Here is a 15,800-nt window from a genome sequence, read left to right as displayed (position 1 = left end):
GGGGCCTGGGGGGTGATGTTGGGGTGTTAATGGGCGGGTCTTGGGGTGTTAATGGGGGCAGGGGCGGCGTGTTGCCCTGGGGGGGGGACGGGGTCAGCGCCGTGGGGCAGGAAGGGCCTGGGGGGGCCGATGTGGCCCCACGGGGCGGGAGGTGTGGGGCGCTGCCGTGGGGCCCGCCGTGCACCGGGAGCAGGGCTGGAGCGGCCGCTGCGGGGCAGGACGGGGCCGGTCCCGGAGGTAACGGCCCAGGGAGGCTGCGCTGCCCGCAGCGACCGGGGAAAAGCGGTGCCCGCGGCGCCGGAGCGGCCGCCGTGGGACGGCAGCAGCCGCGGGCAGCCCGGGCACGTGCCCCGCTGCTGCTCCCGCCCCGCAGCCGCCTCCTGGGCTGCTCTCGACCGCTTCCCGCCGGGAGACAGCTGCAAAATTCCCCTTCTTTTGCCCTCCCCTCGCGCTGCCCCGGCCTAGGAGCTCCGGGGCTCCGCTTTGTAATTAGCATCGCTCTGTAATTAACCTCGCGAGCAGAGCGATGGGTGCCGGGGGGAGAGCGCGGGCTCTGCTGGGGCCAGAGGAGCCGGGAGTCGAGCTCGGCCCGTTAGTCACAGCTTGTGGGCGATGCCAGTTAATCTGCCCCGGAGCCGCGCGCGGTCCTGTGGCCAGGTAGGTGCATTTGTTGTGGCTGCTGCTGCCTTTTCTCCCGTGGATGTTTCGGCCTCAGGTCTCCCGTGTGGGGAGGGGGCTTTGCTGCTGGTGCAGCCCGTGCTGGGCTGTGAAATGGGGGAAACGCTCTGGAGGAGAGCGATGAGGCTGGGGGAGCACCGGCGCCGAGGAGGCTGTGCTGGGCAGGGCTGGGGATGCGCTCCCTTGCCCTAGAAGGGGCTGCATCCAGCCTTCCTCACCACGGAGAACAATTATGCTGATTATAATTACCCTGGGCAGCAGCCTGCCTGGGCCCTGTCGCTTTTCCCATCCCGATGCATGGGTTACAATTCCCTCCCAGCTGAAGGACCCCACTATAACCCCCAAACTGCTCCTTCTGAAAGGTCAACGTAGCTGCTGTTTCTCTTTCCCTAGGGCTGGCTGAGACCGAGCGGGGAGAAGAGCCGTGATGAAGAACCAAGGCGGGGAGACCAAAGCTGCCCCGCGCGGCGCCGGCTCCTCCAAAATGAGCAGCAGCAGCAGCCTGGGGCTGGAGGAGGGCGACGTCCCCGAGGCGGCCGCAGCCCTCGCAGGTGGGAGCCGCCGGGACACGCAGCAACGTGTCCCCATCCCCAGGATTTGAGCCAGGCCAAGGCGGCCTTCGAGCTGCAAGGAGCGGGGTGGCTGCTTCCTCCTTGGAGGGTGGGCTGTTGTGTAAGAGCAGCTGTGATGTCAGGAGCAGAAAATCCTCGTTTCTTAGCCCTTCTGCCTGGGTGCAGTTCTGAGGTAGTTCCTGCTTCCTTGGGGAGCGGGTTTCCAATGTGTGGAGTTGCATCCTGACCTGAGCGTTATTTAAGGTTATTTACTTAAGGGTAAGGTTATTTACTTTTGTTTAGGCCTTAGAGATCCTGTAAAGGAAGAAGTCAGACAGCTCTTTCCTTGGGCCACTGCCACGTGGAGTGATCTGCCCTGGCACTGGCATTTTTCAAGTCATAAAAATAATTCTTGGGAAGACGAAAACATGTCTCATAAATCATGTCTCATAAACTAAGTACTTAGTTAACATTAACCCTATACCTGATGTTTTGATGCCCGGTAAACATGGGACGTAGCAAGTGCCCAGTGTGTGGAGTTAGAAATGAATAACGAGCTGCTGTCTGTCATTCAGGAGTCTCGTTTTGGGGAACTTCTGAGGCTAAGAGGAGCACTGAGGGATACGCTGCATCCTCCTTCCCCAAGCATCCGCTGCTGGTTGCTCTTGGGGATGAGATACCTTTGATCTGACCATGCACAGCTGTTCTATATGTGACGAGAGAGATGAACTCGGGTTTAAAAATCTATTGTAGTCTCCAAATGCCTCCCTCCAGGGACATTAGCACACGGCTGCTGTGAAGGGAAACCCGTGCGAAACCTGCTTTCCTTGAAGGGAGGTGGGGGGCGTGAAATTTCGCTCCTGACAGATGTCAGGGGCTTGGTCATGCTCTCCTGATCAAAAGGGGAGGCCGTTAGGAATGCACCTCTTTTGTCAGGGCAGCTGGCTGGAGACGCAGCCAGAACAAAGCAGCTTATGTTGCTGCAAGTTCAGCCTGCCCGGGTGCAGAGGGGCGCCGGGGAGACCTTCGCTGTGCCCTGTGTTCAGGGGGTCTTAGCAGAGAGGAGAGCATGGAGCACGGGGGGGATGTGTCACAGTGCCGTGTCCCCGTCTCCCACAGCTCCTGTCCCCCAGGAGGACGCCAGGTCCTCCCGGCCTGCCGTGCGTGACGTCTCGGAGGAGCTAAGCAGGCAGCTCGAGGACATCTTGAACACATACTGCGTGGACAGCAGCCAGGAGGGGCCGGGCGAGGACGGTGGGCAGAGCGAGCCCGCGGAGCCCGAGGAGGCGGAGAAGAGTCGCAGCGAGTCACCCAGGAACGGCGAGCAGGACCCGGGCGGCCCCGAGATGAACGGGGAGAAGGAGAGCTCCAAAGGGAGCGAAGAGTTTCGACCCGGCGAGGAGTATGGCGAGCGGGATCAGAAGAGAGCTCAGGAAAAGAAGAAAGCCAAAGGCCTTGGTAAGAGGTTCCCCGCTGCAGTGTGGAGCTGGCTTGAGAACTTCAGTGCAAACATTGATTTTTTTCATGTTGCACTTACTGCCCTTGGTGAAATAAGCACCTTATGTGCGTGATGTAGGGCGGGGTTTAGAGAAGATGTGGCATCTCGTCTTGGGGTATGTGAGGAAAGGTACCGAGTGCCTCTGAACTCTGCACGTTTCCCTCCTGCTGGACACAGCTCTGCCTGGGCAGCCCAGCAGTGCTGCCCGTGCTCAAGGCCAGGCCTCCCCGTCCCTGCTTCGATTCTCCCTGGGTATTCATAGGAAAATCTCCGGGGCAGAGCCCGGAGATGGCCCTGCAGATAGTAGCCATGAGATGGACTGTGCAGAGACACCTGATTTCTCTCTCCTGTCCTTGCCTTATGAGCCAGAACTCTGTGAAAGGGATATATATAAAATAAAAGTCTGTGTGTCCTTCCAGGCAAAGAAATCACTTTGCTCATGCAGACGCTGAACACCCTGAGCACGCCAGAGGAGAAGCTGGCAGCGCTGTGCAAGAAATACGCTGAGCTGGTGAGGCCTCCTTTTCCTTGCTCCGGGCTCTGGGGAAGGACACTCAACAACAGCGAGGGCTGAGACTGTCTGATGAGGCTGAGGGTGGCTGGGTTTTTGTTTGTTTGTTTGTTTTGGGTTTTTTTGGTGGGTGGGGACACTCGGGTAGCTTTGCAGGCTCTGGAATCCCTGTGATTCTGGCTATCCAGATTCCAGGCTTGGTGTTGCTTGGTCCAGCCAGGCATTGCTGCCTGGGCGCTCTGCAGAGGTGCAAGTGAGGTATTGGAGGCAGATCTGCAGGGGAGAGGGTTTTGGGGCCGTTTCCTCTCCTTTAATGTTGCATCCCTTGTCCATCCTCTCTCACGAGAGAACCGTGGCTGGGTCTGCTGTGCGAGGGCCCGTGTGCCCTGAGCTTTCTCTGCAGGCCGTGCTCAGCTGCACGTTGGCAGGCCCAGCTGTGAGAGGACAACACAAATGCTCTTCTCTGATCTCTGTTACTCAGACCTTGTGTTTCTGTTGAGAATTTCCTGGCAAGACACATATGTTTGCCAGAGTCATTCCAGCAGCAGGAATGATTTGGGAAGCAGAAAGGTCAAGTCCAAAGCATTCTTGGATACTCAGTGGCACTTCTGCTCTGCTCTGAAGTGGCAGCTTTTGTGATTTAAAGCTCTTGTCTTCCTCTCAGAAGACAGAGAGGGCTGCTTTGATTCCCCAGTCCCCTGCCAAGGATACAACACTGATGTGTTTCGCTGCATCTCTTCCTTGTACCTCTCTGCTGTAGCTGGAAGAGCATCGAAACTCGCAGAAACAGATGAAGATCTTGCAGAAGAAGCAGACACAGCTGGTGCAGGAGAAGGACCACCTGCAGAGCGAGCACAGCAAGGCCATCCTGGCCCGCAGCAAGCTGGAGAGCCTGTGCCGGGAGCTCCAGAGGCACAACCGCACCCTCAAGGCAGGTGCCCCGTGTTGTCCCGCTGCTCTGGGAGCTGCCTGATCCCAAGCACTCGGAGGGCTCTTGTCGTGAGTGAGAAGAGCAGGATGCCCATGTGTCACAGGGGAGGGCAGGTGGGGCAGCATCCAGGACCCAGCGTGTCTCTTGATAACAGTGAGCGGCGACCTGCGGCGCTGGTTGCTCTCAGTCCTGATATCTGCTGGATCTGCAGCTCTGCAAGGAGAGGTCTCCGGGGCCAGCAAACTCCTACACCTCCTTATGTCCCCCACAGCCCTGCAGTACTGCCCACCTCTGCCCTTGAGAGCAAGTCATACAGACACCCAGGAGGGCAAAATGTGACATACCCAGTGTACCTGGGCATTATGGCAGGGCCTGTTCCCTGGAGAAGTGCAGGGGAAAGGCCTGGAGCAGGCTGGGGAAGGGCCACGTCCAGCAGTGGCTCCAAGGGCCTTGGCGTTCGGGATAAGGAGTCATGGGAGGCTGGGAAGCCTCGGGGCCGTTTGGGCAGGGTGCTCGCCTCCCTGTTTCGGGGCTGACGGTCCCGCTGCCTCTGCCCTCCTGGTGCAGGAAGAAGGTGTCCAGCGCGCACGGGAGGAAGAGGAGAAGCGGAAAGAGGTGACATCCCACTTCCAGGTGACCCTCAATGACATCCAGCTCCAGATGGAGCAGCACAACGAGAGGAACTCCAAGCTGCGCCAGGAGAACATGGAGCTGGCGGAGCGGCTCAAGAAGCTCATCGAGCAGTACGAGCTGCGGGAGGAGGTGGGTTGGGGCAGGAGCCCCACGTAGGGCTGCTCTGGTGCTTCCATCTGGCCCAGCCGTGTGTGTCCCTGAGGTGGTGAGAGCTGCTGGCTCCAGAGGGGATCTCCAGGCTCCTGCGATCTTCCCCTGGGGTTGCTGCCCTCGACACGTGGGCAAAGCGGCCTGGCTGAGCGTGTCAGTGAGCAGTGTTGTTCCCCTTGGCAGCACATCGATAAGGTGTTCAAACACAAGGACCTGCAGCAGCAGCTGGTGGATGCCAAGCTCCAGCAGGCGCAGGAAATGCTGAAGGAGGCAGAGGAGAGGCACCAGCGGGAGAAGGACTTTGTAAGTCTTACCTTGACTTCCTGTTTTAACAGCAGCACGTTCTTTGCCCCACTTCTCTGGAAAGGTTTGGTACTGTCAATTTGCTGAGGGCAGAGCCCACATTGGTTCTGGTCTGTGTGTACCCAGCCGTGACGGTTCCCCTGGGTGCCTGTGCAGCCCTGCTCTGCGCCCCGTGTTTCTCCCAGGCCTCTGCTGCCTCCGGGCCTGGCACCAGCTGTGCAGGGACACGCTGAGAGCCTTCCCTGCGGGCAGCAGAGTCACTGCACTTACTCTTCCCTAGCTGCTGAAGGAAGCCGTGGAGTCGCAGAGAATGTGTGAGCTGATGAAGCAGCAGGAGACCCATCTCAAGCAGCAGGTGAGTTACCTGGGCCGTGTGCTCGACCGACTCTGCTTTTCTTGCTCCCTTAGCAGGGGTGAGCCACTTAAGCTCCTAAAGCTGGAAAACACAGGAGCAGGGTTGTCCCTAAATCTGACATTGGTGAGCCCATATCAGCACAGGGAGCAGTGTGAACTGGGGCTTCTTTCAGGTCTTCCACCTCCTTGGAGAAAGTGGCCTTGGTTTTACTGGCACCTTTGCCAGCGCTGGGCGCTTTCACGTGGACCTACCTTGCTGAGTCAGACTCAGCAAGCGGAGATCCAGGAGCCGTTTGCTGGGTGCATTGCTCCAAGGATGGCCCTGGAAGAAAGGCGCAGGGTTGTTGCCCTTGCTGCCGTGCCCGTGCTGGGAGTTTGTGAGTTGTAAAGTCCAGCCCTACAATGGCCAGCTTGGTGTCACTGAAACCTTGTGCTCTCGGAGGAGGACTTGGTGCCAGGAAGCAGTGAACACTGTCACCCTTTCTCTCCCCGCAGCTGGCTCTCTACACAGAGAAGTTTGAAGAATTCCAGAACACCCTTTCCAAAAGCAGTGAAGTGTTCACGACGTTTAAGCAGGAGATGGAGAAGGTGGGTAACTCGGGAGCCCCACGGAGCTTGCGGGGGCTGGAGGCTCTGCCTGCCCGGGAGCAGCAGCTCCTCGCTTCTATTCAGTTTTGCTGGCATTAAAAGCAGCCACGGGCTCGCTGCTTATAGAAGGGACATGCCACCCTTGCAGGGTGACCGCTCTGTCCTCGTATGCATTAGAACAAGGAGGGCTCCCTCCATCTCCTCGATCTGTTGGTGTTTCCTGCTGGGGAGGCCGATTCCAGCAAGACAAGGAGAGTGTTTCACGGGCCAGCAACGTCTCGCTGTCTGTGCTGGGAAAGTGTGTGCCTGCTGGAGACTGCCCTGCATGTGCCTAGCTGCAGCGCTCTGCCTCTCTGACTTATTTCTCTCTTTCTGTCTCTGTGATCCTGTAGATGACAAAGAAAATCAAGAAGTTAGAGAAAGAGACCACTATGTACCGCTCTCGCTGGGAGAGCAGCAACAAGGCTCTCTTGGAAATGGCTGAAGAGGTAAGGAGGCTCTGGCCATTTTTCCTTCTGTGCTGACTCAGGCAACTGGTCCTTTCAGCTCAGTTTCCTTCCCTGATGAATCATTCTGGTTGGAAAAGACCTTTGAGATCATCAAATCTAACCATCAACCCATCACCACTGTGCATGGTGAGAGTTAGTGAATGCTGAGGTGCTCGGGAGAAGTCTGAGACCACCTTAGCTGCACTTGGTCTCCATTAACACCCTTCTTAGTTCTCTTTGAGGTGTCATCTCACTTTCTGCCCCCTCCCTGGAATGGGTAAAGTCTGAGCTCTCTTCCTTTTGCAGAAAACCCTTCGGGATAAGGAATTAGAGGGACTGCAGGTGAAAATCCAGCGCCTGGAGAAACTGTGCCGAGCCCTCCAAAGCGAGCGCAACGACCTCAATAAGAAGGTGCAGGACCTGTGTGCCCACGCGCCGCGGGCCGACGCGGAGCTGTCGGACGCCTCGAAGGACCCACCACGGGACAGCTCGGAGGTCCCGGTGGAGCAGCGCCTGGCCCACGACTGCCTGCACTCAGGAAAGCCGCCCCGGAGCACAGAGCCTGCGGAGAACCTGGGAGAACTCCCTGGAGCCCCGGGGCAGAGGGAGACTGAGGAGCGCGCCCAGGGCGCCGACTGACCCGCCGGGCCGTAGCCAGAGGTAGGGCGAGGGAGGGCAGCGCGAATGGGTCCGCAGACTTGGCCCACTCCTTGGACACGCGTGAGGGGACAGCCCTCTGGGGGCTTTGAGACTTCCTAGCTTAGGGTCTCGGAGGGTTTTTAAAATTATATATATATGAGGTATATAAAATACATGCAGGGCAACATACACTTTATATATGGATATATATGACAACTAGAATGACTCACCTCCCTGTATGCGTGTGAATAATATACGGAGACTCAACTGACAGTCCCTGTCACTAAAAGACCTTGTCATTGGCAGGCTGTGGCTCCCCTAAAACCCAGCACAGCCCAGGAAAGCGGGTGTGTGGAAGTGCCCGGCCCTCCTGCAGCCTGGGGCACTGGGACAGCTGGATGTGTCACCTCCTGCACCTGCAGCTCTGCTCTCAAGGCGAGTTAAAGACTGAGCAGCAGGGAGCTGACGCGCTGCCCGGTACGGGCTGCTCCCTCCGTCCTCGGCCTCAGGCGGGAGGGAGCTCCTGGACTTGCTCTCATTTTTCTTTTAATGTCCTGACTGGCAGCTCGCTCTCATGTGGGAGCTGAGCGCGAGAGGGAGAAGAGACTGGCACTGTTGTCAGGGGGTTGTGTATGGAAAGGGAACAAGAGCGGCAGAGAAGCGGCGGGGGCCTCTGCCAGGCCCCGAACCTGCCCGTGTCTCAGTAGCCTTATGATTCACAGTTGCCTCTTTGCTATACGCACATGTGCACAAGTGTATTAAACAGTTAATCCAAAGGTCTACGTGCTGAGTGTTTTGCAGGAGCGCAAAAAGGGCCACGTGCGCACGGAGGCCCTGGGGGCCCTCACTGCAATGGGCTGGAGCAGTTCTGGTGCAAGGAGCTTCTTCAGAGTCCCCGCAAGAAAGAGCTTCAGGTCTCACAGGTCACTTATAAATGGACTCCAGGGGGAAGGTGGCACCTTTAAGCACCTGTAATTTCTCATCTTCCCCCGCAGTGGCAGCTGGAGCTCTGACTACAGCAAGAAAAACAGTGTTTGTAGTGCTCAGGACTAAGCACCGTTGTTAATAAATCGCTCCCGTCAAATACAAGCAGGAGGAACCTTCTCCTGGGAGTTTCCCAGACAACAAACACAGAAACAACTGTTGGGAGTAAAAAAATATGTTTTTTCCTTTAATTACATCAGTTATCAAAGAAAAAAAAGCAGTGGTAACAAAAATACAAAGCTCTGAGGGTTTCTCGTTTTGTTTGTTTTGTACGAAGCTGAGCATCAGTGCAACTGTTTTAATTTAACTTCTGCTCTGAGTCTCTGCTGGCAGAGTACGAGTAGGCTTTGCCCAGCACCAGCCGGTCGCGCAGCAGCTTGAAGAAGGCGTAGTAATTGCTGAAGAGGATCAGAGCCAGGGAGATGGTCTGGTGCCACTTCTCTGAAGAAATGAGCGAGTAGAGCTGGTAGAAGATGACAGCTCCTTCCAGCAGAATGAGGATGTTGAGGATTCTCAGGGGTTTGCTGAAAAAGAACTGCAGAAGAGATGCATGGTGAGGCCATGAGGAGAGGCAGGCCCCTCTGGAGGTGTTTGTGATGGGACAGGGGAAGCCTGGAGGTGACGCGCTGGGATTGAGGCACCGGGATGACCCTCTGGGGACGCACACTTACCTGGAATGTTTCTGGGCAGAGGCACAGCAGGGAGGCGTAGGAGTAATGTTAAGCACTGCCCTGCACCCACTTGTTGCACTGCCCTCCCAGGTCTCCCCCGGGCTGTTCTCATGCTCACGGAGCTACTCGCACACAGGGGCTCGAAGATGGTCAAGACCAGAGCCGTGATCCTGCCCCAGCGCCGTACCGAAATCCCCAGAAAGAAAAGGGGCTCTTACGTGGAAGCGGAAGTGCGAGACGTCCGAGGGCACGGCCACGTTGTAGTGGCCCACAGCCTTGTACACGTTCTTGCTGTGCTTCACCAGCACTCCCTGCGGCCACATGCACTCCTCCGTCCACCTGCGGCACACAACAAGCACAGCTGTCCTCATCCTACCTCGGCAGCTGGAGACAGGGCTTGGAGGGGTCTCCCGCATCCCACATCGGGGAGGCAGCCGTCTCTGGAGCGTTTTCTGCAGCAGAAAGCTGCGGGCATTTGTGAGGGTGGATTTTGTCCCCTCCCACCTAGGGGACAAACTGAGGCACGTAGCCAGTGACAGAGTGCAGTTATCCATGGCCAGAAGCAGGAGGCACCTTGCCAAAGAACGGATCTGCTGGCCACACCTGGAAGGGGACAGCGCAGCCAGTGTCGGCACCCTCTCAGCTGCCAACCCCGCTTCCATTTCTCTCTTTTCTCCCTTAAGCAGCAACAGGACGAAGAGACGGCTGCAAAGCTGAGCCGAGCCCCCCATCCCAACCAGCTTGCAGCAGCTCGGAGAACCCCCCAGCCCCAGTCCCAGGGGAGAACTCCTTACTGGTGCTGGAGCACATTGGAGCAGAGCGCTGGGTCGACCTTCTGCCAGCAGCCCAGGTGCGCAGCAGCTTTATGGAGCAGGTCACAGTAGCGCGCGGGCAGCAGGTACTGCATCAGAATCACCGAGGTGCTGATGGAAACCAGCAGGAAGAGCTCGCACGACCAGCGCTTGTCGTAGTACTGCGTGTTCTGCGGGGGGACAAGGACAACGTGCCACGTGTTTGGAGAGGCCCACCCAGCAAAACACACAGCGCTCGGGTGAAACGGGGGCTTTCCATGCAGCTGTGAATCCTGCTCGAGAAAGGAGCGCCCACGTGGGACGGCTGCTGCACAGCTCCTGAGCACCCCATGGGGAAACGTTTGTGCTGCCATCACCATCGGCAAAGTTTGGGAAATGGCTCCTGCTGCTCCCGGCTCCCATGGCAAGGGGTGGGATCACCAAGGCCCAGGGGGAAGGTGATTTGGGCTAATTCCTGACGTTCCCTCTTGACTAGAAGACTTTTGTCTCATTGCACAACGTGCAACTAAACAGAACTAAACTAAACAGAACAGCTAGGAAGTCTGTCCTCCTTTGTGTGGCCTCCCCTATTAAAGCAGTATCTTCCTGTCCTGGAGCTCTGCCCTCCCAAGATGAGCGCACCAAGGACTAGTCACCCTGGAGTCCTCCAGCTCCATAGGGAGCCGGGAAGATTCCCTGGGCAGCACCAGGGCAGGAGGAGGTGGGTAAAGCATGTGCAGAGCTGCCCGAGCAGCGCTGGCCCTCACGCACCTTCACAAACCAGACTGGCACGAAGGCCACGTAGTAAGCGCTGAGCATGGAGCTCACCAGCACCTCCTTCATGCGCCAGTTGAAGTCCATTTTCAGGTATTCCACCTCGTTGCGGATGAGGTCCGGGGAGAGGCAGCAGGCGTGCGTGGGCATGGCCTCCATGCCGTACATCTGCCGCGTGTGCTGCTTCCAGGTTTCCTTCAGGACCGTCAGGTAGGCTCTGCTCCTGGAGTTCGCCTCCCCCGTGTCCCTGGGTCCGATGTTGGCCACCTGGGAGAAGAGCCCCGTCCTGCGGAAGTCGCAGTTCAGCTGGAGGAAGGGGATGTACATGCCGAACCTGGCGCAGCGGGAACACACGCAGCCCGTTACTTCCTCGGCAGCCTGTGCCGGTACCGCCGCAGCTCCCGCCCAAACGGCACCCAGCACCGGGGTGAACCCCCGAAAAAAGAGCACCTGGAATGTGGACAAGTGACACCAAACAAATGACAGCCCTAACCAGACCCCCTAACTCTACGGGTCCTAAAAGGGCACAAGAAAGCCAGCGACATTCATGCCAACAACCGACCAGCGGTGCTTCCAGCATCCAACATCCCTCCTTCCTTGGCCTGCTTCATCCCTTGCACATCATCTGTTCACGTAGGGCCACCCAAAGCACCTCAGCACAGACCATCTCGCCTGCCTATCCACCTATGTGACCTCAACCCATCCACTCAGGCCACCTTTAAGAGCACCAGGTCTTAGATCTTTACGAGCTGCTTCCTCCTGCATCTTCCAGGGGGAAGAGAGCAATTCCACTGCTGGACTGGAAATAGAAGTGGTTTCCTTATGTTGGTTAAAATAAGGCGGGGAAGGTGCTTGTTTGATGCACTCTATCTGGGAGAGGTACCTAAGCACGAAGGGAAACTGAAAAAATGGGTTCCTAATTTACCAGGGAAAAAGCAGGTGAGCCCTTTGAGAGGTCATGAGCAGCCTAATAACTACAATTAACACTTATATTAATGCTGAAATGCAAATAAATGATAAAGGTATGTCCTGCAACCAAGAGGAAGTGCGACCCAACAAGGAGCAAATGGGTTGGTTAGGTTTTGTGACTGGGAAATGGAGCACTTTTTTACTTCCAAGCTTCACTGCATCTGAGAAATATGAGTATGTGGAAGCAACGCTGGAAATCACACACAAAGGAAGGGAGAGATACTCACGGGTAACACAGGAACAGCAGATTGAGGAAAGAGTAGGTCCTGAAGAGGTGAATTATTGATCGACACAAACTCCAGCCTGTGCCAGTGAGAACAGCAAACCGAGTGATCACCAGGAAAACAGAGCGGGGCAGGGACACCTTGCCACTCTGGGAAGCCTGCCGGGAGAGAAGAAGCAGGGCAGGAGGAAGGCTTGTTCGCTCTTCCTCCAGCAAGCAAACAGGAAAGGAGCAGCCCCACTCCCGTGCACAGAGAAGGAGCTGGTGGGAGGCTTGGTTCGAGTGTCACCATGAAGGAGATGCCTCCTCTGGACGGGCTTCTCCAAAGCCCAGGGCCAGGGCCCTTTTTCCAGAGCCTTGGGGTTAAACTCTAGCAATTACCTACGTGACCAGCCTGCTCTCTGGGACATTTCTGCACTCAGCAGAAACCAAACTAGGTTTGTTTCTCCTTGTGGCAAGCTAGAGAGAACAAATCTCAGAGAATAACAAAAAGAATTTAAAAAGAAGAGAGCCAAACACTGTTCTAAGCAAGTGGTAAGATTGCAGTCTATGCGGGTTGGTTAATTGGAAACAAAAAGTTTCTGATCTCAGTTTCTCATTTAAACCTAACACAAAGTTCTTTAGGAAAGGGCAGAAGAGTTTGAAACTGCGGGAGGGACAGTCTGGCATTGACTTCATAGGAGAGAGGGTTCCGAGACCCCGGGGGGACGTTACCTCCTTCACAATAGCCCCGATCAGCCGGCGTGCCAGCACGATGGTCGTCACCGTCAGCACGTTGAAGTCAATAAGATGAAAATTCTGCAGTGACAAAAAGAACATGATTCCATTTTCCATCGGCCAGCAGAAACACCACGGAGCACAAAGCTTCCCCAAATGAGCGTTTCTCCCTGGGCTCTCTCTTCCAAGACCAGGAGAAGAATTCCAAGCGGAGAGACGGTGTCCCACAACTGCCAAACGAGGCACAATCCTGCAGGACTGTGGAGTCACACACAGTTTGCACAAAACAGGGATAACAGAAGCCCCAAGAGCGAGTCCCTGAGCGGGGCAAGACGCCGCGGTGCTTACCAGCGAGGTGTGCGACGGCGGATGCGAGGGCGGGTACCACCACACGGTCTTGTAGATGTTGATGTAGTGGACAAAGAGAGCAACGAGGTGGCAGAAGAAGAGCTGCAGCTCGAACAGGACGCTCCTCTCCACGGGCAGCTCCGGGATCTTGCAGTGCCGGAGGGGAACGACCGTCTGCGTTGCCAGCGGCGGGCTGGAAAGGCCGGTCCCTGAACCGCTCCTGACGCGGGGAACCAAAAGCCAGTCACGTCCCCGAGCTAAACGCAGCCCCGTCCTGCAGCCCTCACCGTCACACAGGTAGGCGGCTCTAATAGCGACTGCAAAACTTCAGCCAACTGCCCTCGGAAACGGTGGCCACAACCCCAGAGCGCCAGCACCCGAGGATGTCTGCACGCAGCAGCAATTTGCTCGTGCAAAGCAATAGTTGGAAGCAGGTCACTCGATGCTAAATCCCCTATTTGGGGTCAAGTTCCAAAGCTGTGGCTGTGTCGTGCTGCCCGGTGGGCAAGCACTGGTCTTTTTAATTGATTGCAAGTGTTTTTAGGTCTCCAGTTGCAATTTATGTTTCCAAGAGCACTTGAACATAAAATACAGAGCAATTACACACAAGCCCTTTCTCATTCTTCAAGTTCTGTTCAATTACGGAGGAAAAACAAGTTTAGTCGGAGGTGTGCGCTCCTGTGTGAGCACGCACACAATTCCAGACACCCACCCGTTTAATCAAAGGGAAGGGGATTAATATGCACTAGATGTACCTCTCCTGACTTGCAATCTCTAAATAACAATAGTCAAAGGAATCTGGGCGTGGGTTTCAAAGAAGCTGCAGGGCACTAGGTGCCAAACTGCTCCTGAAAATGCCCAAAACCACGGAAATCTTGGAGGGAATCTTGCAGGGAAACTTCTTGGCCAGGATGGACACGGGCAGGTCTAAAGGCTTTTAAAGTACCAGCCTGACAGCCTTGGATCGGGCTGGCATGAGGACTTAGGAACCTCAGCGCTCTCTCACATCCCCAATTTGCCAAGTTCACAGGACTGATGAGCTTCTCTGCCAATAAATAAAATAATTCTGCTGATAAATAAAATAATACCCCATTATAATAAAATAAACACCATTCTTGTACACTGCCCCTTCAGAAAGGGCTTCACATACAGCTACGAGGCCCCTCTGCTCTGAGCACACAAGATCTCCGGGCACTTTTGCAGGACTCAGGATATTTCCCCTCAGCAGCATCCCCTGGGGACACGTCCCCTCCACCACGGGAGGAGCACCAAGGAGCACCGGAGCACCCAGACTCCCACGGGCACGAGGAGCACGGAGCGCTCGGGAACTGCTCTGCCTGACCCGGGATCAGATGGAGCAGCCACCAGCACTCATTGCTCAGAGGTCAGCGTGCCCAGGTGTCCGCTCCGCGCAGACGAGCCGCGTAGCACCGGTAACATCTCCAGATCCCAGCCCGTCGCCCGGGCCTGGTCACAAACATCCCCCAAGGACTCGGGCAGCGGCAGCGCGGGGCGGGAAGGAGACCCCGCGGGGGTCCCGCCTGCGTCCGGGGGGCGGCGCGGGGCTCACCTGGTGCGCGAGCGCACGCCCGTGACGGAGGCGCTGGCGGCGTGGCCGGAGCCGCCCGCGGCGCCCGGCTCGCACAGCGGCGTCCGGCAGTAGGACGCGCGGTTGGGACCCCGCCGGCCGCCGGCCATAGCCACGCAGGGCCCGGGGGCTGCTCCTCCACGTGCCTGGTCTCGGAGCCGCGACTGCCGCCTCAGCCCTTACCGCTGGAGAGGAAAGAGGGGCTCTCGTTAGGGGCTGTCTGCTCGGCACGCTGTCGCGTGGGGGGAAAAGCAGGATAAGGCAGCTGTGCTGATCCCTTCCCGCTGAGCTGCGTCCCCTCCCATGCCAGCCATGGGCTACGGATGCGGCTCCCAGAGCTCCCGCCACTCCTGGGACGTGCAGCAGCTCAGTGAGGGGCTACGGGGGATGGAGAGGCTGCAGTCTGATGTACACAGGCTTCGGGCGAGCACAAAGCCTCTCCTCGTGCTTCTCTCCCAACCCAAGGCAAATTATACGGAATTTAATTCGCATCCCTTTGGCTTTACACCTATTTCCCAGGCAGGGCAATACACTTACAGAGACGTTCAATAATCTGCCCAAAGGATTCCAATAAAAGGGGGATTTTATCTAGATCCCCTCATGCCGAAATCTGTGCTGGAATCACCAGCTCCTTTCAAGAGCTGCATCTTCTTTGCTGCCTTAACGGGACAAAAATCCTGCAGCATCTTTAGGGTATTTGTGGCCGTGCCTTTGTGTGGCGGAGCTCAGGGGCACGTTAGCCCAGACCTACGTTTTGTAGGTCTTGCTGGCCACGGCTTAAGCAACAACAACAATCCCAAAGTTTTAAACACCTTCTTGGTACTACATACAATAAATCTCTATTGTGTCCATATTAGAACAATCTATACCATTTAAAGAAAGAGGAGGACGATAAGGTACCATTTACTAGAAGCGAAGTCTGAGTTATGAAGAAACCTGGATCAGGCCACATCGGCTGCTCCAAACTCCGGGTTCGGACCGTTAATCTCCAGTCCGCATCCCTCGGCAGTCGGCACCTGGAATGGAGAAACGTTGCTGGAGGTTAAACGTTGCTGGAGGTTTAAAGCTGCTCTCAGGCCAGTTTTAAAGCCGACACTAAAGCCACAGGGCCCCCAGCTGAGCAGTAACCGCAGCCCTGGACACCAAGGTGCGGGATACACGCGGGGCTGAGGCCGGGCAGGGGGTCCCGGGGTCCCAGAGGTGCCTATAGCGCCTATAGCGCCTATAGCGCCTATAACCCCTATAGCGCCTATAGCCCCTATAGCGCCTATAGCGCCTACAGCGCGGGGCGGGGGGGTGCAGGGCGGCCCAGCAGGGAGCCGGCAGCCCGGACGGGGAGGCCGGGAGGCGCCGGGCGCTCCGAGGGCCCCGGGCTGCGGGTCCCGGTGCGGAGGCTCCGCCAGGCCCCGGG

General features: G+C 56.9%; 2 protein-coding genes and 1 long non-coding RNA gene across 3 annotated transcripts; 1 reads left to right on the top strand and 2 right to left on the bottom strand.

The window, feature by feature from the left end:
• Positions 1-1,084: 1,084 nt before the first annotated feature.
• On the top strand, positions 1,085-8,494 carry TXLNA (taxilin alpha). Its single transcript, XM_026043386.1, has 11 exons — positions 1,085-1,229; positions 2,349-2,687; positions 3,147-3,238; positions 3,999-4,169; positions 4,737-4,931; positions 5,136-5,255; positions 5,536-5,610; positions 6,105-6,197; positions 6,590-6,685; positions 6,992-7,345; positions 7,631-8,494. Exons 1-10 carry the CDS (start codon positions 1,106-1,108, stop codon positions 7,322-7,324), a joined length of 1,638 nt encoding a protein of 545 aa, XP_025899171.1. The 5' UTR covers positions 1,085-1,105; the 3' UTR covers positions 7,325-7,345; positions 7,631-8,494.
• Positions 8,468-14,499, bottom strand: TMEM39B (transmembrane protein 39B). The gene is made up of 8 exons (XM_026043387.1): positions 14,372-14,499; positions 12,802-13,021; positions 12,451-12,534; positions 11,741-11,895; positions 10,542-10,878; positions 9,774-9,961; positions 9,198-9,318; positions 8,468-8,843 (listed from the first exon to the last, which is right to left on the bottom strand). The coding sequence occupies exons 1-8, from the start codon at positions 14,497-14,499 to the stop codon at positions 8,607-8,609; spliced, it is 1,470 nt and encodes a 489-aa protein (XP_025899172.1). The 3' UTR covers positions 8,468-8,606.
• Positions 14,500-14,534: 35 nt separating this feature from the next.
• On the bottom strand, positions 14,535-15,488 carry LOC112950724. The gene is made up of 2 exons (XR_003250070.1): positions 15,290-15,488; positions 14,535-14,574 (listed from the first exon to the last, which is right to left on the bottom strand). It is a non-coding gene; the product is annotated as an uncharacterized LOC112950724 (long non-coding RNA).
• Between the last annotated feature and the right edge of the window lie 312 nt (positions 15,489-15,800).

Source organism: Nothoprocta perdicaria, unplaced genomic scaffold, assembly GCF_003342845.1.
Source record: "Nothoprocta perdicaria isolate Ctin4 unplaced genomic scaffold, notPer1 scaffold_33, whole genome shotgun sequence".
Classification (NCBI taxonomy): domain Eukaryota; kingdom Metazoa; phylum Chordata; class Aves; order Tinamiformes; family Tinamidae; genus Nothoprocta; species Nothoprocta perdicaria.
Note: the sequence above shows the minus strand (reverse complement) of the source record. Positions and strands in the feature narration are given on the sequence as shown.

Bases quoted from the DNA above. Each gene is read 5' to 3' on its own strand.
- TMEM39B (XM_026043387.1), bottom strand. From the start codon at position 14,499: ATGGCCGGCGGCCGGCGGGGTCCCAACCGCGCGTCCTACTGCCGGACG. The intron at 13,022-14,371 runs GTGAGCCCCGCG...TCCCCGCGTCAG, and splicing joins GGCGTGCGCTCGCGCACCAG to GAGCGGTTCAGGGACCGGCC. The intron at 11,896-12,450 runs GTAACGTCCCCC...CTCTCCCGGCAG, and splicing joins TCGGGGCTATTGTGAAGGAG to GCTTCCCAGAGTGGCAAGGT.
- TXLNA (XM_026043386.1), top strand. From the start codon at position 1,106: ATGAAGAACCAAGGCGGGGAGACCAAAGCTGCCCCGCGCGGCGCCGGC. The intron at 1,230-2,348 runs GTGGGAGCCGCC...CGTCTCCCACAG, and splicing joins GGCGGCCGCAGCCCTCGCAG to CTCCTGTCCCCCAGGAGGAC. The intron at 3,239-3,998 runs GTGAGGCCTCCT...TCTCTGCTGTAG, and splicing joins GCAAGAAATACGCTGAGCTG to CTGGAAGAGCATCGAAACTC.